A 25,171-nucleotide genomic window follows, 5' to 3' on the forward strand; every position below is an offset into this window, starting at 1 on the left:
AGCCAATCAGAAGTGGAATTATCCCAGTTATCCCGCCTCTCCTCCGGCTACCGCATTCGGATTGGTGTGAGGATCGGTAGAGTGCCCGGCTGCGCTGTCAGTAACCGCTCTTCCCCATTTGATTGGCGGCATTTGTCAAGCGATGTGGAAGAGGCGGGAAAGAGGCCGCTGTACTCAATCACGTGAGCAGGTTTCCAAGGCCGCACCTCAGCCCGCGGTCGCCATCTTAGGAGGGGCACGCGGGGCGGGCCGGCTCCTGACCCCGCCCCCAGCGGTGCCCCTTGACCCTCTTAAGCCACGCCCCCTACCCTGCCCTCAAACTGACCTCTGACCTTCAACCTGTGTCCCCGCTCGAGGTTGCGCCCTTTGACCTTCTGCTGCCCCCAGCTGGGGGCCATGGCGGCCCCTCCCCCACCCTCCTCCCAGCTGGGCCCTCCCCCACCCACACTCCTTCCACCCCCCCACACCCCCCAGCAGGATCCTGGCCCACCCCCACCCCCGCCCCTTCCACCCCCCTCACTGCAGCGGTTGCCCCTTCAGTGGGTTGACAAGGCCAAGTTCTTCAAGGCGGCCCTGGAGCAGCTGGCACCGGCGCCTGGCAGCAGAGACGATGTCCAGGACCTGCTGAACCACAGGAGAGCCAGGTTGGGTCCTGCACACTCCCCCCACCCCGGGATCCTACCAGCCTCCCCTGCTGAGTGGGGCTGGCCTGGGTGCATGACCCACCCGGGAGGGGCCTGTGGTGCAGCAAAGGGTGCTCTCCTCTGGGCAGGGCTGTGGGGTGAGGGCTGAGCAGTGTGCGCTCTCCCTGGCTGGCAGGGCTGGCCCCAAAGGAGCGCTAGGGGACGCTGTGGGGCTCACCAAGAACACTTTCAGCTCTGACCCCAATTCCCCGGAATAGCCATAACGATATCTGTCACTGGAGCTGCCTGTAATTCAAATGAGACATAACACTTAGTTCCTGGTCTCTGCTCTTTACCCCAGTGCCTGGTCATGGTGAACCCAAGTGTCTGACTAGGATCTAACTGGGCTAATTCCATTTTACCTCCCTGAATTCTCTGTGTGGCACCCACTGGGTACAAGATCTTGGGCCACTTCCTGTCACATAGGGGGCATTAACAAGTGGCTGTCAGACAGGTGCTGCTTCCCCAGAAGTAGCCGCAATCTGCACCGCAGATGTAGTCTGTGCTCTGCTTAGTTCTCCTAAAGGGAAGAGACACCGTCTTTGCATTAATCACACAGAGGAGCCACCCTGGTGAAGTGCGAACATCAGGGCCAAGGGCTACTAAGAGCTTGTTTGGGTCTGTCTTCCAGCTTTAGTGGGCACCTAAAGTGGCTTCTCTACAACAGACCAGTGACTTCCTTAATCCAAGAGGGACCTCAGTGAGTATTGTGACCACTTCCTCTCTCCCTAGCAAAGGAGCTTGTGGGAGGGGGGAGCTTTACACAGGAGTTGACCCTGTTGAGGGGGGTGGCACAGGGGGTCCCAGTCCCATGGATCCACAGCTTCCTGAGCTGTCCCTTGCTCTCTCCCAAGAGCTTTGTTCAGGGAGGGCTTGGTAGGTCCGGGAGCATAGCTGTAGCCAGCCTGGACTTGGCTGTGTTACAGTGGCACCTAGGAAGGAAGCCCTGCCAAAGCCCAGGCTCCCATTGACTTGAGTCCTGTATGCACATCCCAAAAGACAGTCCCTGTCCCAGAGCTGCGCAGTCCTGGGCTAAAAGACCAGCCAGTCAATGGAGATGGACAGCTGGGGGGCTCCACCCACTGGCAGCCTAACCTCTGTAGGAGAGTTTCACAGAGAGCTGTGCAGGAGGATGAGGAGGGAGCCCTGTAGATGTTCACAGGGAACTCCATCCCTGCAGTGGGCAGGAGTGCAAAGGGCAGGGGAAGCTACTCCCTGCCTCAGAGGCAGAAGGACCATGAGGAAGTAGCACAAGGTCAGACGTGTTGATCTAAACATAACATCCAACTCAGGAGCTTCAACAACACCGTAGCTGGCCTTTTCCATCGTGAGCAAACAACCCCAGGCCAAGCCGCTGCTCCACCGCTCCCAGACGGGATGAGCTGCAGCCTCGTACCCCACACCTTTGGCGGGAGGAATGAAGCTGGAGGTGGTGTGGAGGGTCTGCGGCTAGACATGCCCAGATCCCATCACCTGACACCCTGGGTTGCCCAGGCCTCTCTGCCTCACCCGCTTGCCAATGTGCTGAGCCCAGAGCCATGGTGTCCAACACATTAGCCACGAGTGGCTGTGTGGCCAGTTCAGTGTGGTTTGTTTATAGATACATCTTCGTTTTTAACTATTTTCTCATTGGAATTTTTAAATATTGTGTTGAGTCATTTTAGGTGTCATTGTATTCAGCCCTGTGATACAGAAATTCAGTTCTATATTGTAGAACAGCCCCTAGAAGTAGGGAAGGTAGAAAAACCTCTCTGCCCCCTTTATTTGTGGATTGCTTCATTGCTTGCCCTGGGGTGTGAATGAGGGAGACCAGCTCCTCCAGGTACTGGCAATGGTGGGAGAAGGCAGATCCCAGACCAATGAGAAGAACAATGGAGCCTGTGAAGTGGGCCTGTTGAAAGAAGACTGGACACATGGAGGCCTGGGGAGTCACCAGCGAGTGCCTGACTTTGGAAGCACCACTCAGAAGAAGGTGCTAAATGCATATTCATAAGATCGCTTGGCCAGATTATGCATATGCATGAGCCGGCCAACCGCTGCAACCTGCATGGGAGAGAGGGCGCTATCAGTGGAAGCATCTTGCCCAGGGACCCCGGGTTTGTCCTGTCAGCACTGGAGCACCGATCCGGATCGGCAGAAGCCCGGCTCCACCCCTCCCCCATCTAACTCACCTGGCCAGTGCAGTTCGGGGGAGCAGCTATTGGTAACAGCAACAAGCAGGAGAGAGAGAGAAAGAGAGAGAGCGAGTGTGTGTGTGTGAGATATATCATATGCATATGCTGAGTGTTGATTGCTATATAAACTTCGAAATGGCCATGCAAATTTGGGCTAGTGTAGACGTAGCCTGTGTGTTGGAGATATTTGTTTATAGCACTGTATGTTGGGATCCTTTGTGACACTGTAGGAGGCTTCTATAATGAGGGATAAATCATAACTGTTGTGGCCTGGGTATAATATTAATAATGTTCAGGAAAAAGGAGCCCAGGGTAAGGGAGTGTGCTTTAACCCATAAAAGAGAGGGGGAACAGGAAAAATTGCATTATGTAAAAGAAGAAACTCCTTTTAAGTAAATCTTGGAGAAATTTGGGCATAACCTGTGGACGAAACAAGCTCTTGCTGATGTCCACACTACTGCAGATTTAAAAGATAAATTTGCTAAATACCTTATAGTAAACAGACCTCCCTCCTCTAGTAAAAAGGAGTCAGCTGCAATCTGGCTACTATGGAAGGTTTGTAATGAGATGTTTGTCTGTTTAGAAGATTCTAAAACAGAAAATGAAACCTTCCGATGTGAGGTAGAAAGGTGGAAAACCACTTGTAGGCTGTGTCTACACGTGCCCCAAACTTCGAAATGGCCACGCAAATGGCCATTTCGAAGTTTACTAATGAAGCACTGAAATGCATATTCAGCGCTTCATTAGCATGCGGGCGGCCGCAGCACTTGGAAATTGACACGCCTTGCTGCCATGCGTCTCGTCCAGACAGGGCTCTTTTTCAAAAGGACGCCACCTACTTCGAAGTCCCCTTAGGGGACTTCGAAGTAGGCGGCGTCCTTTCAAAAAGGAGCCCCATCTGGACGAGCTGCGCGTCAGTGAGCCACGTCAATTTCGAAGTGCTGTAGCCGCCCGCATGCTAATGAAGTGCTGAATATGTATTTCAGCGCTTCATTAGTAAACTTCGAAATGGCCATTTGCGTGGCCATTTCGAAGTTTGGGGCATTTGTAGACGTAGACGTAAAGGGGCAAAAGCCATTAAAACGCCTGCCCACAAAACAAAAGCATAGGTTACTATAGAAGTAATTGTAAGCAAAGACAAAAATGAAAGGATATTTGTAAAAGAACAAAGTATGTAAGCAATAGTGTGCCACCCCCAAAGGGGTAGAAGTATGTTTTTATCTCTGTCTTTCAGAAAATCAGGTCAAGGTAATACCAGCTGAACACCCTACCAATACCACATATCTATTGTAGTGGCAAAGATTTTTATGTGTGTCTTGTGTCTGTCTGTCTTACTGCTAGCATTGTTGTGTACTGTGTTAAAAATGATACTGCATTAGGCGGAAGGGGTTTAATAAGCATGAAGCGTTTTAACTGTATTTACAGAAACCAGTGTCTCATAAGGGGAGAGGACAAGGAATTCAGGTCTTGCTGATTTAAAAAAAAAAAAAAAAGAAAAAGAATCCAAAAGTGGCAAAGGCACATTTAAGGGGGAAACATGCATAAAGCACAAGGTTGATCTGTTGGTAAAAATAAAAAATAATTTAAAAAAGGGAATGTAAAAACATAATTCAGTGTTAATTAAAATGTTTGCTTGCAAGCCCAGCAAAATACACCTAAGTGTTGCATACAGTTAAAAGTATTAGGCCGTCTTAACACATTCCCTGATTACTGTAAGGGCTAGTACTGTCAGGGCCCCAGAAAGGTACAGCTGCTACTAAAAAAAAAAAAAAACCACAATTGTTTGCCTGCCAGAAGGGATGGGGAGACTGGGAAAAGAGCTCCCAACTTCTGTAATAAACATTGATTTGGGTAAGACTGAGCTAGGAAGTGAAGTGCTGGGTGCTAAGGTACCCACTAACAGGCTCTGCAACTGCTAAAATGCAAAAACTGAAAACGGCCCATCAGAGTGACCTTGTCAAAATCTTAAAAATGGCAACGATTATTTTCATTGGTATGAGGTGTTTAAGGGACAGTCACCCACTTGGTCTGCAATCCTAAATATAGCTTTCCATCTACTTTGTCTACCTTGATTACTATTTTTGGTTCTACATGCCTTAAATATTGAGTCGGTTCTGGTCTGGCTCTGGTCTGAAGAAGTGGGTCTGTCCCACAAAAGCTCACCACTTAATAAATTATTTTGTTAGTCTTTGAAGTGCTACTGGACTGCTTCTTTGTTTTGATAGTATATAGACGAGCACACTTTTGAAGTGCAGGAGAAGTGCAGGGAGCAGAGAAAGCCACTCTACATAGCCTTCATCAACTTGACCAAGGCTTTTGACTTGGTCAGCAGAAATGGTCTGTTCAAACTGCTCCACAACATAGGAGCAGTAACCTCCACGGTTACTGAAGATGATCCAGTCGTTCCACGAAAACGTGAGAGGAACCATCCAATATGATGGTGCATTATCGGATGCTTTCAGAATCAGGAGCGGCGTCAAACAAGGATGCGTGCTTGCTCCGACATTGTTTGGGATCTTCTTCACACTCCTCCTGAAGCATGCCTTTGGATCTTCAACAGAGGGCATCTTGCTGCACACAAGATCTGATGGGAAACTGTTTAACCTTGCAAGGCTGAAAGCGAAGTCTAAGGTGCGAGAAGTCCTCATCAGAGACATGCTGTTCGCAGACGATGCTGCTGTAGTGTCTCACGCAGAGGACCAGCTTCAAAAACTGCTGGATCGGTTCTCCAAAGCATGCAAGGACTTTGGGCTTACCATCAGCCTAAAGAAGACGAACGTACTCGGTCAGGATGTTGCTGAATCCCCATCAATCAGCATTGACAACTATACATTAGAGGTTGTCCACGAGTTCGTTTACTTTGGGTCCACCATCACTGACACCCTGTCGTTGGACACTGAGCTAAATAGGAGGATCGGAAAAGCGGCCACAACTCTGTCCAGACTCAGCAAGAGAGTGTGGAATAACAACAAGCTGTACACTCACACCAAAATGCAAGTCTACAGAGCCTGCATCCTCAGCACCCTCCTTTATGGCAGCGAGACTTGGACCCTGTATGCCCGCCAGGAAAAGAGGCTGAACGTCTTCCACTTGCGCTGCCTCAGGCGCATCCTTGGAATATCATGGAAGGACAGAGTGACCAACACCGCCGTCCTCGAGCAAGCTGGAATCCCAACCATGCACACCCTCCTCAGGCAGCGTCGACTCCGCTGGCTTGGCCACGTCCACAGGATGAACGATGGAATGATTCCAAAAGACATCCTGTATGGTGAGCTAGCCTCTGGCAAAAGACCTCTTGGACGCCCCCAGTTGCGTTACAAAGATGTCTGCAAGAGAGACCTCAGAGAGGTAGACATCGAGCTGGACAACTGGGAAGATCTAGCAGACGACCGCAGCAGATGGAGGCAGGGGTTACACAGGGGCCTTCAGAAGGGCGAGTTGAAGATCAGACAGCTAGCAGAGGAGAAGCGAGCGCACAGAAAGCACAATAAGGACTTGCCAGACACCCACTACATCTGCAAGAGATGCAGCAAGGACTGTCACTCTCGTGTGCGTCTTTGTAGTCACAATAGACGCTGTAAATGAAGTCCTCAATTGAAACTTTAAAGGCTGCGATCCATAGTCTATGCAGACTGAAGGATGCCTACTACTACTACTACTGCAGACAAGCACAGCTCCCTCTCTGTTACTTGTCTTATTAGTATCGGAGGGGTAGCCATGTTAGTCTGGATCTGTAACAGCAACGAAGGGTCCTGTGGCACCTTATAGACTAACAGAAAAGTTTTGAAAGCTCATGCTCAAAACTTTTCTGTTAGTCTATAGGGTGCCACAGGACCCTTCGTTGTTGTCTTATTAGGTCTCATAATTCTTATATGCATCCTAATGTTCTGTATGTGCTACTGGATAAAAAATAACATACCTCAAAATAAAACGCCGGACAGAAATCATGAATCGATACATAGCCCAGAAGCAAATACATTGAAATTTAAATGGGACCCACTTAACAATTGTTCTTGAGGAGTCAAAAGGAGGACAATGTAGATACATCTTTGTTTTAACCATTTTCTCATTGGAGTTTTTCCAATATTGTGTTGTCATTTTATGTGTCATTAGCTACATCTACACGTGAATGCTACATCGAAATAGCTTATTTCGATGTAGCGACATCGAAATAAGCTATTTCGATGAATAATGTCTACACAGCCTCCAGGGCTGGTGCCGTCGATGTTCAACGTCAACTTTGGGCAGCACTACATTGAAGTAGGCGCTGCAGGGGCGGGTCTACACACCAAAGCGGCCGACATCAAAATAAGGGTGCCGGGAACAGCTGCAGACAGGGTCACAGGGCGGACTCAACAACAAGCCGCTCCCTTAAAGGGCCCCTCCCAGACACACTTGCACTAAACAGCACAAGATCCACAGAGCTGACAACTGGTTGCAGACCCTGTGCATGCAGCATGGATCCCCAGCTGCAGCAGCAGCAGCCAGAAGCCCTGGGCTAAGGGCTGCTGCACACGGTGACCATAGAGCCCCGCAGGGGCTGGAGAGAGCGTCTGTCAACCCCTCAGCTGATGGCCGCCATGGCGGAGCCCGCTATTTCGATGTTGCGGGACGCGGATCGGCTACACGTGCCCTACTTCGACGTTCAACTTTGAAGTAGGGCACTATTCCCATCTCCTCATGAGGATAGCGGCTTCGACGTCTCGCCACCTTACATTGATGTCAACTTCAAAATAGCACTCGCCATGTGTAGACAGAGCGGGCGCTATTTCGAAGTTGGCGCGGCTACTTCGAAGTAGCTGGCACCTGTAGACGCGGCTATTGTGTCACAGGGCTGAATACAGAAATTCAGTTCTATTTTGTAGAGCAGTCCCTAGAAGTAGGGAAGGTAAAGAAAAACCTTTCTGCACCCTTTATTTTTCAACTGCTTCATTGCTTGCCCTGGTGGGTGAATGAGGTGTGAATGGGAAGGCAGGAGACCAGCACCTCCAGGTGCTGACAAGGGTGGGGAAAGGCAGATCCCAGACCAGCGAGAAGAACAATGGAGACTGTGAAGTGGGCACACGCATATGCTGAGTGTTGATTGCTGTATGTGTATTACCAATAGTTGTGGTGTTTTGCCTGTTCCCCTGAAAAGATCCCATGCAGGACAGTTCAGTACAACAACAAAGGTATTTTCGGAGTAACGTGGCTCATTTTAAGCTCTAGTGACCTCTGCTTCAGTACTGATTGGATCCCACAGGCCCAGAGCAAAGCACGACTAAGTGAGACATACCCCGATGAGCCCAGCCAGTGACCCAAGGCCCAGGCGGCAGGGGAGGCCAGGCACGCCAGTGGAGGTGGAGGCCAAAAGACCAGGTTCCCCAGGGAAGCATTCCAAAAGGCCCTGCTATGGAGAAATGCCGGTCTCCAGCACCCCAGGGGAAGGGCTGGCCAAGCTCAGCCTGGGGGCCTGGTCCCCATCAATGTCTCCTCTCTCCCCTTCCAGGTGTGGGCTGGTGGCTCTGTGCATGGCGGGCTCCCTGCTCAACCTGTCCCAGGACGTCTCCCTGGAGAGGATCCTGCAGGTGGCGTTGGAGAGAGGCTACACCGCCCAAGGGGAAATGTTTTCAGGTAGGTCAGTGGTCACCAGCCCCTCGGCACGTCAGGGGTTTAAAAACTTCGCCATGCATTAGGCCTCGGGAGCTGAGCTGGGCTGGACACTGGAGGGACCTTCTGAAGCCCAGCCTGGGTGGTGATGGGGGAGGAGGGCCTACCATTGTGGTAGGTAACGCAGCAGGCAGGAGCAGTTCAGGGGCTGGACACCTACCCGGAAGGGCTGTTCTACTGGAACCCAAGTTACAGGGCTCAGTGGAGGGGGAGCTGGGGCCAGCGTAACACCTGTGCTGAACAGGAGGTCAGATTGCATGAACCTTTTGTCCTTCCTGGCCTTAATTTCCATCTCAGACTGTGCTGTCTGCATGGCAGCAGCTCCCAGCCCCATCCCTCCTGAGGGACTCGTGCTTGAAATCTTGCAAGCTCCTTGGTTTGGGCACCCCGCCCCAGGCTATCGATTCCCCATGAGGAGGGAGCAGCTTGGAGGTTTCTGTGCAGGGCAGAAGTTGGTGTCCGGAATCCGGAGCCTCACGCCAGCCTCGCCTAGAGACCATGAAACTATACTGAGCACTCTGGGCTGGGGACTCCCCTTCTGAGCCTTTCAGGTGCTACTGTGCAGCTTTTCTCCAGAGCCAGCAGGGCTGGACACTTGTGCTTTAAATGAAAGCTGAAGAACCCCTGAAATCCCAGGACTCTAGGAGGTGGGGCTGTGTCAGCAAAACCACCAGCTATCCTTGGGCAGCTGATAACATCCCACGGGGCCAGGGGTGGGCGTCCTCTCTGATTCGGCGTCTCAGGCTGGCAGGGACTGTTGGAGTTGGCTGATCTGAGTTCCTGTCAAACATGGGCCATCGGCCTTGCTGGAATTCGCTCCTTTCACGGAGGTTGCCGGGGGGTCCCGGGCCCTGCACCCCATCCATATCCGCAGTCAGATGTGACTCTCATTTGGCAGGAGAACAAAAGATTTATTAGGCGATAGGGATGCAGCCTAGAACAGACTTGTCAGTACAGGAACCAGAAGCCATTGGCCTAATCAATGGGGGAGAGGGGCCCAGAGGGGTCACTGAGCCAGGGCCCTGGCCCCTTCCTCCATCTCCAGCCAGACAAGACAAGACTGCCCCGCCCCACAGCTCAGTTCCAGTTCAGAGCAGCCAGGCCCCTCCTCCCACCTTTGTCTTGGTTCCTGGGGAAAGGGTCTCACCTGGTTGCCTGGGTTACAAAGGCCGTGGAAGACCATTGTCTACATGTGCGAAGTCATCACATGGACACTCCCCTTACCACCATGCACTGACGCTGTGCCTAGGGAAACTGAGGCACCACCTGGTGTCACTACAGGGTGGTAGGAAACACATGCGACCGAACCAGGGGAATCAAATCCTCACCCCCACTTTGTTGCAGCTCCTGTGTGGAGTAATCAAGTCTTTCCAAAACCCAGATTGTTGGGTTTAAATGGCTCCAGTGAGAGATGCCCCCTCACCCCCCCACAACCCTCAGTAGATTGTTCCAACGCTTAATCCACCTCCTAGTTACAGATCTATGCCCCCTTCCTGTCTGATGTGGTTTAGCTTCACCTCCCAGCCACTGGGCTTTGTCAGACCTTTGCCAGGGTCTCCCGGAGAGCTGACTGCTGGTCTCCCCGTCCCCTGTAGGAAAAACTACTTCCCTGGAAGGGTGGGGAAGCACTGGAGTGCGTTGCCCAGAGAGGTGGTGGATGCTCCATCCCTAGAGGTGTTTAACTCCCGGCTTGACAAGGTCCTGGCTGGGATGACTTGGTGGGGGTTGATCCTGCTTTGGGCGGGGGGCTGGACTAGATGACCTCCTGAGGTCCCTTCCAGCCCTAGGATTGTGTGATCACATCACCCCCTTGGGGTGGTTCCCCACCGTGCCACTGGAGCACTGCTCGGGGAGCAGAAAGCCGGGGGACGCGAGCCAAGCTGAGCTGTGCTGCTGGGGTGGGTGTCAGGGCACCTTTCATTCCTGTCCTTGCCCACCCCAGCTGCCGACATGGCCCAGCTGGCTGAAGAGGTGTTCCAGTGCCAGGCGGAGCTGCTCTTGGGAGGCCTGGAGGGAGAGAACCGGGTAAGGATCCTTCGTCATCTGACCACTGGCTGGCCCCTGCTCCTGCCGTATCCTTCCCACGGCCAGTGAGCCCGAGCAGGCAGGTGGGTCCCTGGGGATGCCCCATCTCTGCTGGGATCCGAACTGCAGCGGGCACACGTGGGTCTGGTCCCTGTAGCATAGGCTGTGAGTTCGGTGGGTTCAAGGTGCTCAGGCGGGAACCACAAATGTTCCAGCAATGTGACCTGCGGTGCAACCTGAGAACATGTCCACCCTTCTGGGAAGATTGACACTGGCCAAAAATCGATTTTACGTCCCAGTGCGGACCTGGCCCGAGGGACTGTGCAGCACGCAGAGGAGCCCCCCTTAGCCGGGAGCTTCAAGAAATTGGCTGGAAGTTTGTGTGGAAACAGGCAGGGTGATTAACATAACAAAAGGCAGCTCGTTAGTGTTGTCAGGTTCCCCAGTCAAAAGATAAAGAAGGTAATATTGAGTCTGTTCTGGTCTGGCTATGGGTGAAAGAAGTGGGTCTGTCCCACGAAAGCTCACCTAATAAACTGTTTTGCTCGTCTTTAAAGTGCTACTTGACTGCTTTTGGTTTTGATAGTGTGTAGACTAGCATAGCTCCCTCTCTGCTACTATTCAAAAGATAAGTATCAGAGAAGTTGGCCTGTTAGTCTGTCGCTTTGAGAGCAACAAAAAATCTTGTGGCACCTTATAGACTAACAGATATTTTGGAGCATAAACTTTTGTGGGCAAAGACCTGCTTCGTCAGATGCATGAGTTGGGGGGTGGTTTCAGAGGAGTATGTAAAGAGTGGGGGTCCCAGTAAGAGGGAGGGCCAGAGCTGGCAAGGTCTATTCAGCAAGGTAGAAATGGCCCCGTATCAAGAGTAGGTATCGAAAGAGGAAAAAACAAGTCAACAAGAAACAAGATATGACTTGTTTTTTCCTCTTTTGATAAGTACTGCTGATACGGGACATTTCCACCTCGCCAAATAGACCTTGTCAGCTCTGGCCCTCCCTCTTACTGGGAGCCCGTTCTTTAAATACCCCTCTGAAACCACCCCCCCACCTCATGCATCTGATGAAGCAGGTCTTTGCCCACGAAAGCTTATGTTCCAAAATATCTATTAGCCTATAAGGTGCCCCAGGACTTCTTGTTGTAGTGAAAAGATAGGAAACCAAAAGGGGGTAACAAGTGAGGACTGGAGGCAGAATCTGAGGGGCATCCCAGAAACGTGGTGGAATGAGGATAATCACAGGGACACAGTGGCTGTGTCTACACGTGCCCCAAACTTCGAAATGGCCATGCAAATGGCCATTTTGAAGTTTACTAATGAAGCGCTGAAATGCATATTCAGCGCTTCATTAGCATGCGGGCGGCAGCCGCGCTTCGAAATTGACGCTCCTTGCCGCCGCGCGGCGCGTCCAGACGGGGCTCCTTTTCGAAAGGACGCCGCCTTCTTCGAAGTCCCATGGGAACAAGTCCTTTCGAAAAGGAGCCCCGTCTGGACGCGCCGCGCGGTGGCAAGGAGCGTCAATTTCGAAGCGCGGCTGCCGCCCGCATGCTAATGAAGCGCTGAATATGCATTTCAGCGCTTCATTAGTAAACTTCAAAATGGCCATTTGCATGGCCATTTCGAAGTTTGGGGCACGTGTAGACACAGCCAGTCACACCAGGGACAAAATCTAGCAGAAGGCCAGAACAGGTTGTGCTGGTGGAGGCGTGGCACTAGAAGGGAAAGAGAGCGTAGCATCAACGGAAGTAAAAATATTAAATGAACCAAAATGTTCCATAGAATCTCTGTGGCTAGGAATTCCCTGCTCTGATGATAAGAACGTAGCAGTAGGGATATGACCAAGCCAGTGATAGCGACTGTGAAATGCTCGAGGAGATTAGAGACAGATTATAAAAATAAAAAAAACTCGATGGGGGATTTACCAGGCATTGGCCACCTCAGGGCGGGGAGCAGACATGCAGTTTCTTGACACTTTAAGTGGCTGCTTCTGGAACCCACAAAGGGAGAGACAATTCCTGCTGGAGCCCCCAGTGAGTACAGAAACTGGTCCAGGGAGTGGTTAGTGCCGGGCCACTTAGAAATCATGAACTAATTAAATTTAACCTCCCTGTGGTGAGCGAAACGCCACAGCAGCTCAGCACTGTGGCGTTTAACTTCCGACAGGGGACCTGGACGCAGGGAGGAGGGCAGTTACACAGCTATTAAAAGGTAGAGCGTCCAAAGCAAAATCCCAGCAGTCGGCATGGAAGCTTTTCAAAGATACCACACTAGAGGCTCAGCTTGAACGTGTGCTCCAAAGTGGAAAACACAAAGCCCCAAGTAAGGAAGCACAAAGTGCCACTGTGGCAGGTGTTGTTTAAAGAGTGGAAGTTAAATCCTCGGGAGGAGAAGAGGAAGGGTAATCCAGCTCCTGTCCCATGAGGTGGACACACGGAATTAGGAGGGCCAACAAGCAGTCTGAAGACCAGCTAGCCAAGAATTCACCAATGAATAGCAACAGGTTGAAAGTAGCTGAGAAGCAGGAAGCCTGTGAAACAAACCCCTCCCGGGGCCTTATGCAGGTGGGGGGAGCCTGGAATGGGCAGTTCTGAGGGGCTCTCAGAATTCTGGGCACCACCAAAATTTCTGCAAGCTGGCTGCCCCTGCCCTATAGAGCAGGCACGGTCGTGTCATTTTAGAGGCAGATGCAGCCACTTCTGGGGTGGGACATGGCCACCGTGTCTCCCATCTCCTCTTCCCAGCTAGGGGGGAAGGGGCTTTGGAATGTGGAGCGGTGCCTTTCCCACTCCCAGCAGTTAATATCCCCCCACACTTCCCCCCCCACTGCCCTGCTGAGGCTGCCATTGGGATGGTCCATAGGTCCAAGGGGCAGCAGATTTCATCTCCAGCCTCGCTATGGTCAGAGGGATTTAGCCTCCCCTCACCCGCCTGCACTGCCATGTGTGGCCCGTCAGTGGGGAGGGCATATCTCCAAAGCAGGAGGCAAGTGCCCAGCGCTGGGGCAGCCTCCTCTCTCCAGGCACCCTTTCTTCACCAGCTGGCTCAGCACAGTTCCCTGGTGCACCTTAACGGCGTCCCAGCTACGACGAGGACTTCAACCACGAGCCCTGCAGGAAGCGTGGCCACAAAGCCCACTGGGCTGTGATCTCAGGTACGTCCCGGACACCTGCTGGGCTACGGCAAACAGGGCTCGGATCCCGTCCACCCCGGCCGTTTGCCTGCTCCGGGTTGGAGCGACCTTGTCCCTGCAGCCACTGTGACTTGCCCTGCATCCACCCATCCCTCAGGCTGGGGGCTGCTGGGGCCCTGTGCCGCTGAGTGGAGGCTGCCCGGCCGCTACAGGGCAAAGACCAGCGTGGAGGGGTGGCTGGGCATAGGGCCAGCGCCCGCTTGCAGGTTGGCCCCCGACCTATGGGGCTGCCCCAACAGGATACCCATGGCTGGGATCACCGCATGGGACTGACAAGCACTTTTCCCGCTGCAGGAGTTGTGCTGGGCCTCCAGGGCGGCACCCTCAGCCCAGCCTGCCAGGAGGACAGGGAAATCCGCGGCCTCTTCCGCCCAGGCCCGGCCTCCCCCCCACCTGCCCTGGAGCACGTGGCGGAGATCTACCTGCTGGCCAAGCAGGGCAAGAGCCAGCGTCCCCACCTGTGGCACTACCAGCAGGCGCAGGAGAGCAACGCCCAGCTGACGGACTTCTGCCCCCGGCGGGCGGGGGACGGCCGGTACTACGTGGTGCCCGCCGGTGGCGTAGGGGCGGGGCTCTGCGGCAAGAGCGTGCTGCTGCGCCCCAGGACTGCAGGGAGCACCCCGCCCCAGCCAGCCCAGCCCCCCTCTGCTGCGGAGCAATGGGAGCCGCTGGAGCACCGGGCAAGGGAGACGGCACAGCTCTCGCTCCCCGCAAACTCCCTGGCGCCTGCCCCTGCTGGGAGGGGCAGTGGGACCTAGCGGGTGGAGCAGTGAACTGGGGCCCTCGCTCTGCCACTAATCCGCACTCTGTGCCTTAACTTCCCCTCTGTGAAACAAGCCCAAGAGCGGAGCCTGGGGTACTCGGCCCCACTGAGGAGGGGGTCGCTGGCGTTCAAGTGCTGGCCAGGGCCCCATCCGCCTTTGCCTGTGCCCCAGCAGCGCCGATCCCCGACGGGCTGTGGCTGGGGGAGAGGAGCTGCTGTGTGGGGCCGTTCTCACGGGAGCGGCCACGTTCCCCTCCAGTGACACGTCCTGAGCGTCCTCGATTCCCAGTTCGGCCGCGGTGGTGGCAGGTACTAGGGGCTGGCCAAAAAGAACATCACACCCCCAGCCAGCCAGCTCAGCCCAGCCCAGCCCAGCCCGTGTTAGCTCCAGAGCGGGGCTGGCTCTCTGGGCGGCGCAGCGGCTGGCAGGATGCGGCCCTGATCTCAGCCAGGGCTGGGCGGCGCCCACTTGGGGCACTTGAAATCACATCCAGCAACCACGCAGTAAAGACAAAGGCTCTTTGTTCCCCGTGGCCGGCAGGTTCTGTTTATTGTGACAGGCTCCTACCCAGTGGCCTGGCCATTGTCCCTTGCCCCCAGCGCCCGGTTCCCGCTTCCAGAGGGGTAGCAGAGCCCAAGCCAGCTGGGCCAGGAACATTTATAATTTAAAAGGGATATAACACCTGGCTCAGGTCTGCCAGCTGTGGGGCTGGCAGTGATTTGGGAGCAGGGACAGGAGGATCTCCACACCCACCATGAATGCTGTTCCATGGGCATGTGGCTTGGGTGCTGGGCTGCAATCCCGGCTCCCTCCACGACCCTGGGCAAACTCAGTGCCTCAGTTTCCCCTCCCCCTCTGTGTCGAGGGTCGAGCTCTTGGAGCAGGGGCCATTTCTCTCAGGGCGCGTGCCACGCCTGGCACAAGGGGCTGGGGACTCGTCACTGCAGTCGGGACCGGGCTGGCAGGGAATGCCAGCACAGGCGGCTGCTGCTCTCCAAGGTTTAAACCACTTGTGCGACCCAGAGTTATTGAGAAGAGCAGCCAGAGCCAGAGGCGGCTGGGTTCAGAAGGGCTGTTCCTGCTGGCTGCTGTGGTGCTGAGCCCAAGCTGCGGCAGCTGGAGGGTCCCACAAACCACACCTGCCTGCCCTGATCTGCTCTGGGGAGCAGTGACTCCATGCTCCAACCACAGCAGAACCAGCGTCTTCCTGCTGTTCTGGCACCTACCCTGGGGTGCCCGCCTGCCGCTGGCAGGGGCTCAAATCTGCCCTGCTCCATGGAGCACTGCTTGCTCAGGCAGCTCCCAGCACAAAAGCCAGATGGGTCGTCTCCCGCTGGGGTCAGGCTGACGGAGCCAGAGCTCCTGAGTCGCACACCAGGGCCTTGGGAAATGCCCCCCAGACGAGCCAAGCTCCGAACTGGGGCAGGTGTTGACACCTCTCCCCGCCCACATATTCTGCTCACACGGTGCCTGCTGCAGAGCCAGTGGTGCTGATTTGCACCAGTGCAGGACTCGAGCCCCTTTGCGGCGCAGGCGTGTGCTGTGCACAGGAAACGAGGCTCCTAGAGAGGAAACCAGCCGTCGTCGGGACCACCTTGCTTGGGCATCCTCTGCAGAGCAGGTGCAGCATGTGGCCCAGGGCGGGAGCCTGGTGGGGAGGTGGCTGTGCCACCACCCTGCACAAACGGCAAGTGGCCTCCAGAAGCTCAACGCTGGCCAAGGAGGCATCGTCCCAGATACTCCTCCAAGAGCCGAGACCCCCTGCAAAGACTGATGGCACTTTCCTGAACTGCCCCCTCACAGTGGGGCCAGCCAGGCTCCGGCCGGCACCGAGCTGCCCCCAGGCTAGGGGAGACGTGCTCAGCAGCTGACACTGCAAGCCTGGCGCTTCTTGCTGAGCCGGTGTTCCCACGCCAGAGGATCCAGCCAGAGGCTCCTTCGCACAGCAGCAGGGCCGAGGCTCAGGCCACTGCGAGCAACGTAGTAGGATCCCACACTGCAGCCACGGCTGGGAGGGTCGTGTCCGCGCCGCCACGCCAGGGCCCAGCTACCTGTCCAGTCCCGCAGTTGCCGAAAAGTTTGTGTAAAGTGTCTCGAATTTCAAATAACCCCGATCAACAACCCAGGGGCAGCTGCCATCCCCCACAGGCAGCTCCCAACCCGTCGGGTCCCTGGGGCTGGTCTGATTGGGGGTTGGGCTCAGACACTGCCAGGGAAGGGAATCGGAGCCGGGAGTCGTCAGCCCCTGCCCCGCAGCAGATCCAGCTGTGAAACGAACCTGCGCTGAAGGAAAACCCTCCATGGCGTGGCGGGGGGGAGGGGAGCCAAGGCCCCTTCAGTCCCATACTCGCCAGGGCCTGGAGCTCTGGGTCACTGAGCCAGTGCCCACTGAAATGCTACTGTTGCCGGTCGAGCTCCCCAGGGCTCCCTTGCCCCAGTCTGGGACGCAGAGTGAGCACCTGAGCGGGAAGTGGCTCCGAGACGGGACCAATCCTCCCCCTTCCCTTCAGCTGCTGTGAAAGGGGGCCCCGGGCGCACCTCTCCTCCCTCACCGGCAGAGTCGATGGGACGGCGAGGCAGCTGCTGATGCGGCTGGCCCAGGCAGCTGGGGCGCTATGGGCCCCATTTCCAGGCTGCCCTCCAGTACATCTGGCTGTATAAATAAGAGGCAGGGAGGGCATGGCCTGGTAGTGCCCGGCCTGAGCGCAGAGCCCGGCCTGGGCGTCCGAGGCCCCGGGCCATCTGGCTCACTCCTGCACCATGGTGCTGAAGATGGTGATGAGATTGTCCAGTCCCCAGAGGTAGCCGTCCTCTCGGTTCCCCTCCACCCATGGCAGCCGATGTGTCAGCGTCTGCCCCGCAGCCAGCGGCACCGTCTTGCCGAAGTCGATCATCCACACCTTGGCCAGCCCCGTCCGGTCGTGGATGAAGAGCAGAGAACTTCCCACCACCTGCCGGGGGAAACGGCTCAGGGAGCGCGGGGGCTGGGCGCAGGACACCTGGGCGGGGAGTGGGCTCTAGCGGGTGGAGCGGAGGGGCTGGGCGCAGGACGCCTGGGCGGGGAGTGGGCTCTAGCGGGTGGAGCGGAGCGGCTGGGCGCAGGACGCCTGGGCGGGGAGTGGGCTCTAGCGGGTGGAGCGGAGCGGCTGGGCAGGGAGTGGGCTCTAGTGGGTGGAGCAGAGCAGCTGGGCGCAGGACGCCTGGGCAGGGAGTGGGCTCTAGCGGGTGGAGCGGAGGGGCTGGGCGCAGGACGCCTGGGCGGGGAGTGGGCTCTAGCAGGTGGAGCAGAACGGCTGGGCAGGGAGTGGGCTCTAGAGGGTGGAGCAGAGCAGCTGGGCGCAGGACGCCTGGGCAGGGAGTGGGCTTTAGCGGGTGGAGCAGAGGGGCTGGGCGCAGGATGCCTGGGCAGGGAGTGGGCTCTAGCGGGTGGAGCAGAGGGGCTGGGCGCAGGACGCCTGGGCGGGGAGTGGGCTCTAGCGGGTGGAGCAGAGGGGCTGGGCGCAGGACGCCTGGGCGGGGAGTGGGCTCTAGCGGGTGGAGCAGAGGGGCTGGGCGCAGGACGCCTGGGCGGGGAGTGGGCTCTAGCGGGTGGAGCAGAGGGGCTGGGCGCAGGACGCCTGGGCGGGGAGTGGGCTCTAGCGGGTGGAGCAGAGGGGCTGGGCGCAGGATGCCTGGGCGGGGAGTGGGCTCTAGCGGGTGGAGCAGAGGGGCTGGGCGCAGGACGCCTGGGCGGGGAGTGGGCTCTAGCGGGTGGAGCGGAGGGGCTGGGCACAGGACGCCTGGGCAGGGAGTGGGCTCTAGCGGGTGGAGCGGAGGGGCTGGGCGCAGGCCGCCTGGGCAGGGAGTGGGCTCTAGCGGGTGGAGCAGAGCGGCTGGGCGCAGGACGTCTGGGCGGGGAGTGGGCTCTAGCGGGTGGAGCGGAGGGGCTGGGCGCAGGATGCCTGGGCGGGGAGTGGGCTCTAGCGGGTGGAGCAGAGCGGCTGGGCGCAGGACGTCTGGGCGGGGAGTGGGCTCTAGCGGGTGGAGCAGAGCGGCTGGGCGCAGGATGCCTGGGCAGGGAGTGGGCTCTAGTGGGTGGAGCAGAGCGGCTGGGCGCAGGACGCCTGGGCAGGGAGAGGGCTCTAGCAGGTGGAGCGGAGCGGCTGGGCGCAGGACGCCTGGGCAGGGAGTGGGCTCTAGTGGGTGGAGCAGAGGGGCTGGGCGCAGGACGCCTGGGCCCATTATTGCTCTGGGAGCCATAAGAGGAGGGTGCTAAGGAGCCCAGCACACCCGGGCACATCACCATTTGGCCAGGGAGGCAAACAGGGACGTGGGGCAGCCTGTGGGCAGCAGGCCAGACCCTGCATACCAGTGCCTGGGCCCAGGGCCGCTAGCTGGGAGGAGCTGGTGCCTCCCCCAGAACCTACCTCATGGGTCTTGAAGAACTCGGACTCCTCCAGCGCCCTGCGCAGCTCCGTCAGGCGGCCCAGGTAGCTTGTCTGGGGAGGAAGAGGGGAGCAGAGGTTGCTGGGCCGAGCCAGCCGGGGGCACTACCCACCTGCTCCGAGTGCCAGCTGGGCTGGGGCAGGCTGAGCTGCAGGAACTGGCCCTGGCAATCCAACAGGGGAGACCTCTCCTGGCAGGGTGGCCTGGGCCCAGGGTCTCTGGCAGGGGGGTGGCCCCAGGGGTGCTCTGGGGGGGCTCTCCCCTGACAGGGCTGGCCACTGGGCAGTGCTAGGGGGTGCTGTGGGGGGAGGGAGTGGGGCAGAGGCTCCTCGGAGGGAGCTCTCCGGCAGCAAGGGCTGGCCCAGGGCAGCTCTAGGGGGCGCTCTGCTGCCACCCGTTGGCTGAACCAAAAGCCGTGCAGCTCCCACCCCAGAGGTGGCCGCATTGCAGCAGCAGAACCCCGAGCCCTGGGCGATCCCCCAGCCAGGGCCCACGGCACTACCAGGGAGCCCAGCCTCTCACCAGGATGCTCCTGTCGCTGTCCACGAAGTCGGCCAGAGCCGCCACCACCTCCTCAGGCAGCCGCGTCTTCTTGAAGCTGGTGCTGCAGGTGCCGTCGGCTTTCTGGGGCACAGAGACCCGTCAGCCTGGGGCCTAGGCACACCTGCACCCCCCCACCCGCCCCTCCGAGCTAGACCCACTAGTCCCCCCCCCGGCCCAGCGTGACCCCCCGCAGCCCCACCTTGATGCCCTCAATGCGGAAGCCCAGCGTGGCCGTGGAGCTGAGGGACTCCCTCCACTGCATGTAGCGGGCTTTGACCACGGCGCACTGGGCATGCTCCTCGGGCGTGGGCGCCCCCGGCTCCACTGCCACCATCTTCTCGTACATGTCATGGCGCGGGCGGGGCCGCTGCCGGGCCTGCTGCAGCTCCTCCTCCAGGTACGTCCTGTGGGGCAGAGCAGGGCTCAGCAGGGGGGCTCACCCCACAGCCTGTGCCTCAGCTCCCGGAGCCGGACTCCTCTGGGACGGGAGTGGACACTACCGGGTGGAGCTGGGGCTGGGTTCTGCTCCCAGCCAGAACAGGGGAGTGGAGACTAGTGGTTAGAGCAGGGAGTGGCGCTGGGAGCCTGGACTCCTGGGTTCTCTCCGGGCTCTGGAAGGGGAAGGGGGTCTAGTGACTAGAGCAGGGAGCTGGGTGGGAGCCCGGACACCTGGGTTCTCTCCCGGCTCTGGCAGGGGAAGGGGGTCTAGTCACTAGAGCAGGGAGCTGGGTGGGAGCCAGGACTCTTGGGTTCTATCCTGGCTCTGGGGGAGGGGTGGGGTCCAGTGATTCAGGCTGGGAGCCTGGATGCCTGGGTTCTCTCCTCAAGGGAGGGGAGTCTAGTGGTTAGAGCCCAGGGTGCTGGCTGCCAGGACTGCTGGGGTCTAACTGCCTGCTGCACCCATGGAGTCAGCCCGCCCCAGCCAGGCTCTCACCGGGCCCCCATTTTGCAGTCCATGATGGAGGGCGCCTCGAAGCCGGCCAGCAGGTCCTCCAGCTGGTTGTAGCTCTGGCCGTCCCGCTCGGCCAGCCCGAAGTAGGCGGGCACGTGGGGGCGCAGCACGTCCTGCATGAGGCGCTCCAGGCACCACTGCTCCCGTGCACAGAACCTCTTCAGCACGCGCCCGTAATCCCCGGCTCGGAAGTTCCCTGCAGAGGAGGGGTCGGCTGCTGTCAGGGGGGCCCCCAACATGCCCTGGCCAGCACCCACGTGCCACTGCCAGCCCCTCCCCCCGTCGCTTCCCCTGCCCACGGCCTCACCCGCATGGCCAGCCAGCTGCACCCATGGGTAGCGCTTCTTGAAGGAGACTGCGAAGGGCGACCAGTGCACCATGGTCTTGAGTTTCTTCCACGGCTTGTTCTGGAGAGACACGGAGAGAGGTCAGTGCCTGGTGCCCGCAGCAGGGCCGCAGCCAGCTGGCACCACAGAAGCCCCGGGCAGCCAGCAGGGAGACCTGGCAGTGCCCCCCAAGGTAACATCCCCAACCGAGATCTACCCCCCCAGCTCCACTGTGCCAGAGGGGGCTGCACAAACTCCCACTCCAGCGGGGTGGGGTTGGTGGTTGCGGGGTGACAAGCCAGGACTCCTGGGTTCTCTCCCCACTCTGGGGGGAGATCTACCCTCCAGCCTCACAGTGCCGGAGGGGCTGCACAAACCCACCAGAATCAAGGCCCTGGGGGGCACAGGCGCTTCACAGCCACTGAGCCGAGATCAGGGCCCAGTCGGTCCGGGCACTGCCCAGACCGTGGCCGAGATCAGGCCAGTCGGCCCCATCAGGCCGGGTGCCGCCCAGACCTCAAGTGAGAGAAGATTCACTGCCCCACACAGCTCATGGGGAAGATTGTTCTCAGGCTGGGAAACTGAGGTACAAGGGGCCCCAGAACGTCACTGGCAGAGCTGGCATAGGAACAGAAAGGGAGTGACCGCTCCCCTGCAGTAACCAATAAGCACCACTCCCCTCCCAGAACCAGGCCAGGACCCAGGAGTCCAGGCTCCCAGCCCCACAAGCATGTCCTACAGGTGGGGCCCATCTGACCCCAGCTAAGAGGCTAGCTCAGCTCAGCCAGGTTGCAGAGGGGTCCCACCCTGGGCACCCAGGGGCACGTGGCTGCCCCCAGCCTGCGCTGCGGTTGCTCATGGCCTGGCGCCCAGACCCACTCGCAGGCAGGGGACGGAGGGTGGATCTGGGCACTGAGACGCCAGCTGTGCTGCCACCTCCTCTTGCTCAGCTCAGAGGCCCCAGCACCCCTGGCCTCTCACCCAGCACCCCTGCCGCTCCCACATGAATTATACCAGGCGGTGCCATGGGGGCTACGGATCGCCACGGCCTGCTGCTGCTGGAGCTGCTGAGACTGGCTCACGGGCTGGCCCCGAGCTGGGACTGGGAGGTTCAAGCCAGGCTGATCCCCCCTCCCCCCGATACCCCTGCCCCAGCCCCTGAAGAGCTGGCTCAGTCACCCGCAGCTCTGGGCACCGGTCAGACAAGCCCGTGCAGGCCCTGTGTGAGCAAGGCAGGACTCCTGGGTTCTCTCCCCACTCTGGGGGGCATTGGTGGTTGCAGGGTTGGGGGGCCAGGACTCCTGGGTTCTCCCTGCTCTGGGAGGGGCTGGGTGTTCCAGTTGGAAGCAGGGAGCTGCTCAAGAACACAGCACAGCAGGAGCCTCGGCCATTGTTAACCAAACCAGCTCGCCCTGAGCCAGCTTCTCCCTTCCACCAGGCCCTGAGCCCCGCTCCCTCCCACATCTGGGCCTGAGCTTCCTGCTGAGAGCCCCCCCCCCCACATCTGGGCCTGAGCTTCCCGCTGAGAGCTCCCCCCCCCCGCCACCCAGCCTGACACACATTTTCCATCACAGGCACCTGCGGTTTCTTGCTGACTCTGTGGGAGGAGCTGAGAGTGCAGCGCAGAGCGCGACAAGCCGCAGCAAAGCTGGGGGGGGGAAGGGTGATGGGGGTTGATCTGTAACCGGTCAGCCCGGCTGCACGCCACAGGAGAGCCAGCACCAGCAGCCAGGCCGCAGGGCTGGAGTCAGCCCTCCTGGCTCTGCCACTGATGTATGGGTTGGCCTTGGGCAACTCCCTGCACCTCCCCAGGCCTCAGCCCCACAGGGACATGGGCAGAACAACCTGCCCTTTGTACCTCTGGGTGGTTGCAGCGCCCAGCCCAACAGGGCCCCAATCTCAGCCGGGGTCTGGGAAGCACCCAGCCTGATGGAGCCCTGATCTCAGCCAGGGTCTGGGCGGCACCTGGCCCAACTGGGCCCTGATCTCAGCTGGGGTCTGGGCGGCACCTGGCCTGACGGGGCCCTGATCTCATTCAGGGTATCAAGCTGCCCCCCACTCTCACAAAGATTCACGCTGGGAATCTCTTACCTGGGACGACAGCCTTGGGAGAACCCCACTTTAGGGAAGCCAGATTTTGCTGGCTCTCAAATCCGCATCCCAAGCTGCAGCATCTAGTAACTGAACAGCCCACATGTCTACCTGCCGCACGCCATGGGAACATGGAGCCAGGGCCTGGCAGCATCTCCATCCCAACAGGTTTGTCTGCTCTGCACAACTGCTGGGGCTGGGATGATCTGTGTGCAGGATTCTGCCCTTCCAAGGGGCTTTCCAGCCACCTGTGCTGCAGCAAGCATCAGCCATGGGCTACAGGTGGGGAAACTGAGTCATGGAGCTGTTGTAGATTGGCCCCATGGCATAGGGAGGTTGGCCTTGTGGGGTCTAGATACCAGTTGACCTGGGTCTCTCCTGGCTCACTGCCTGCCCTGGGGCAAGTCGCTAACGCTCCGTGACTCAGTTTGCCAACCTGCGAAATGGTGCTAATGCTACTGATTCGCCAGTTGCCCTGTTGGTGTCATCACCCTGTCACGCTGCCAGGTCAGAGCGGGTGAGTGTGGGCCAGCAGGATGTGGGGACAGAACCCCACTAGGCCCCATGCTCCTGCCCCCGTCTGACCTGCTGGAGACGCCCAGTTTTCAGGCAGTCCTGAGAGCCCCTTTCTAGCACTGAAACTGCAGGGCAGCCATCCGGGCAGGGGCGGCACCAGACACGGGTGCCTGTGGGTTGTCTCCCCACGCTGACAGAGTGTAGAGGGCTATGGGGCCCTGACCGCTGCCAGACCCGCCCCCTGCTGGGCCCTTTACAGCCACTGGGGGTTTAATCACCCAGCTGCAAGGGCTGGGTGCTCCAGGGACACGTACTCCCCAAGGGGCCTGTGGGCTCTGCCCCATGGATGCTCGAGTTCCCTCCTTGGGGTTGGAAAGAGAGTGGGGAGGGGCTGGAATTCAGGACTCCTGGGTTCTCCCCAGCCCTGGGAGTGGAGTCTAGTGGTTAGAGCCAAGGCTGGCTGCCCCCATTCCTATCATGGCCGTGCCTGGCCTGTCCCCCTCTTTGCCACTGAGGATCAGAGTTCACTGGGGGGGGCAGTGGGGCAGTCGCTGTTGGGGGAATGCTGGGGCCAGAAGCAAAGTCTCCTGCCTGTGTGACACCCCCCCCGCAACAGCCAAGGGGCCGGAGCTGAGCCGCCGGGAACCCCCCCGAGAGCACAGACCCCCCCCGGGGGCAGCCAGCCCCCCCCGCAGTCCGGGGCACCACGCAGCGCGGCTCTGTCTGCCGGAGCCAGAGCCCGGACGCCTGGGTTCCCTCCCCAGCTCGGGGTGGGGGAGGGGGACTGCGTTGCTGGCGTGGGGAGCCCGGACGCCTGGGTTCTGCAGCGGCTGGGCGAGGTCCCGCCAGTGCAAGGCTCGAGGGACCCAGGGGTCCCGGCCCCGGCGCCCCTCCGGGTCAGCCCCACCCCCATGCCCCGCTGGGGAAACTGAGGCACGCAGCCCGTGCAACCCCGCAGCCGCCGGCCCGCAGGCACTTACCCTGCAGGGGCTCCTGGGCCTCTGCTTCATGGCCGGCCAGCGCCGCGGCGTCCGCTTCCCCGGGCCGGCCCCCGCACTGCCGGGGCCGCCCCGCTGGCTCGCAGCCCGGCCTGGGCGGGGCGGTGGGGGGCGGAGCGACGCCGGGGGTTGCCAAGCAACCGAGCCAGCTGGGGAGGAATTTTCCATGAGCGCAGCAGGGCGGGGGCTGGGCAGCACCTGGCCCCATGGGGGTCTGAGCCCCACTGGGCGGGGCAGCACCTGGCCCCATGGGGCCGGATCCCCACTGGGGCTCTTTAAATGCCCCTGGCCTCGCCCCATCCTTGCGGGGATTTTTGCTGCCACGTGTTTTTAAAGCCCGCCTGTGGGTCCCCGGAGGAGTGGGGCAGGGGGCCAGTTACATCAGCTGTGCCCCCAGCACTAGGTAGCTCCCTCCGCCCTCCACGAGCCCCTGGGCAAGCAGGAGACCTGGCCATGTTCACCGCGGTCTTCAGACATGTCCCGACCAGCCACAAAGGGGCAGGACCCCTCCACCCCCAGCTGCAGGGAAGGCAAAGCAGGTGCCTAGCCCCACCTGCCCCCAGCACACGCTGTTCTGCGTCAGCCCGAGACAGGGACCCAAACACGCCCTGGTTGTCCCCAGATCAAGGCCAGGGCGCTAGCGAGACAGCCTGTCCTGAGACCTCGTGACAGTCAGGAGCCCTGGAGCCCCGCACCCCCCCACTGTCCCCACCAGACGCCTCTGCCCTCCCCCAACCGGTGTGGGACCCAGGAGGCCTGACAGCCGGTTCTCTGTGCTTACCATGAGACACCACCGCCCTCCTCCGGAACCCAGGCGTCCGGCTGCCCCCGACC

General features: G+C 58.9%; 2 protein-coding genes across 3 annotated transcripts; one reads left to right on the forward strand and one right to left on the reverse strand.

The window, feature by feature from the left end:
• Positions 1-59: 59 nt before the first annotated feature.
• ACTMAP (actin maturation protease) lies at positions 60-15,010 on the forward strand. Of its 2 annotated transcripts, none has more exons than XM_075016656.1 (6): positions 60-644; positions 1,315-1,383; positions 8,346-8,470; positions 10,449-10,578; positions 13,613-13,683; positions 14,017-15,010. In XM_075016656.1, the coding sequence occupies exons 1-6, from the start codon at positions 397-399 to the stop codon at positions 14,478-14,480; spliced, it is 1,107 nt and encodes a 368-aa protein (XP_074872757.1). In that variant the 5' UTR covers positions 60-396; the 3' UTR covers positions 14,481-15,010. The 2 variants fall into 2 exon arrangements, with proteins under 2 accessions (XP_074872757.1, XP_074872758.1); XM_075016657.1 differs by having other exon boundaries at positions 162-182.
• Positions 15,011-15,016: 6 nt separating this feature from the next.
• Positions 15,017-24,505, reverse strand: ITPKC (inositol-trisphosphate 3-kinase C). The gene is made up of 7 exons (XM_075017927.1): positions 24,320-24,505; positions 20,714-20,813; positions 20,389-20,602; positions 19,654-19,858; positions 19,434-19,535; positions 18,893-18,964; positions 15,017-17,437 (listed from the first exon to the last, which is right to left on the reverse strand). The coding sequence occupies exons 1-7, from the start codon at positions 24,503-24,505 to the stop codon at positions 17,234-17,236; spliced, it is 1,083 nt and encodes a 360-aa protein (XP_074874028.1). The 3' UTR covers positions 15,017-17,233.
• Positions 24,506-25,171: the final 666 nt, after the last annotated feature.

This window comes from Carettochelys insculpta, chromosome 22, assembly GCF_033958435.1.
Source record: "Carettochelys insculpta isolate YL-2023 chromosome 22, ASM3395843v1, whole genome shotgun sequence".
In the NCBI taxonomy this organism is placed as follows: domain Eukaryota; kingdom Metazoa; phylum Chordata; order Testudines; family Carettochelyidae; genus Carettochelys; species Carettochelys insculpta.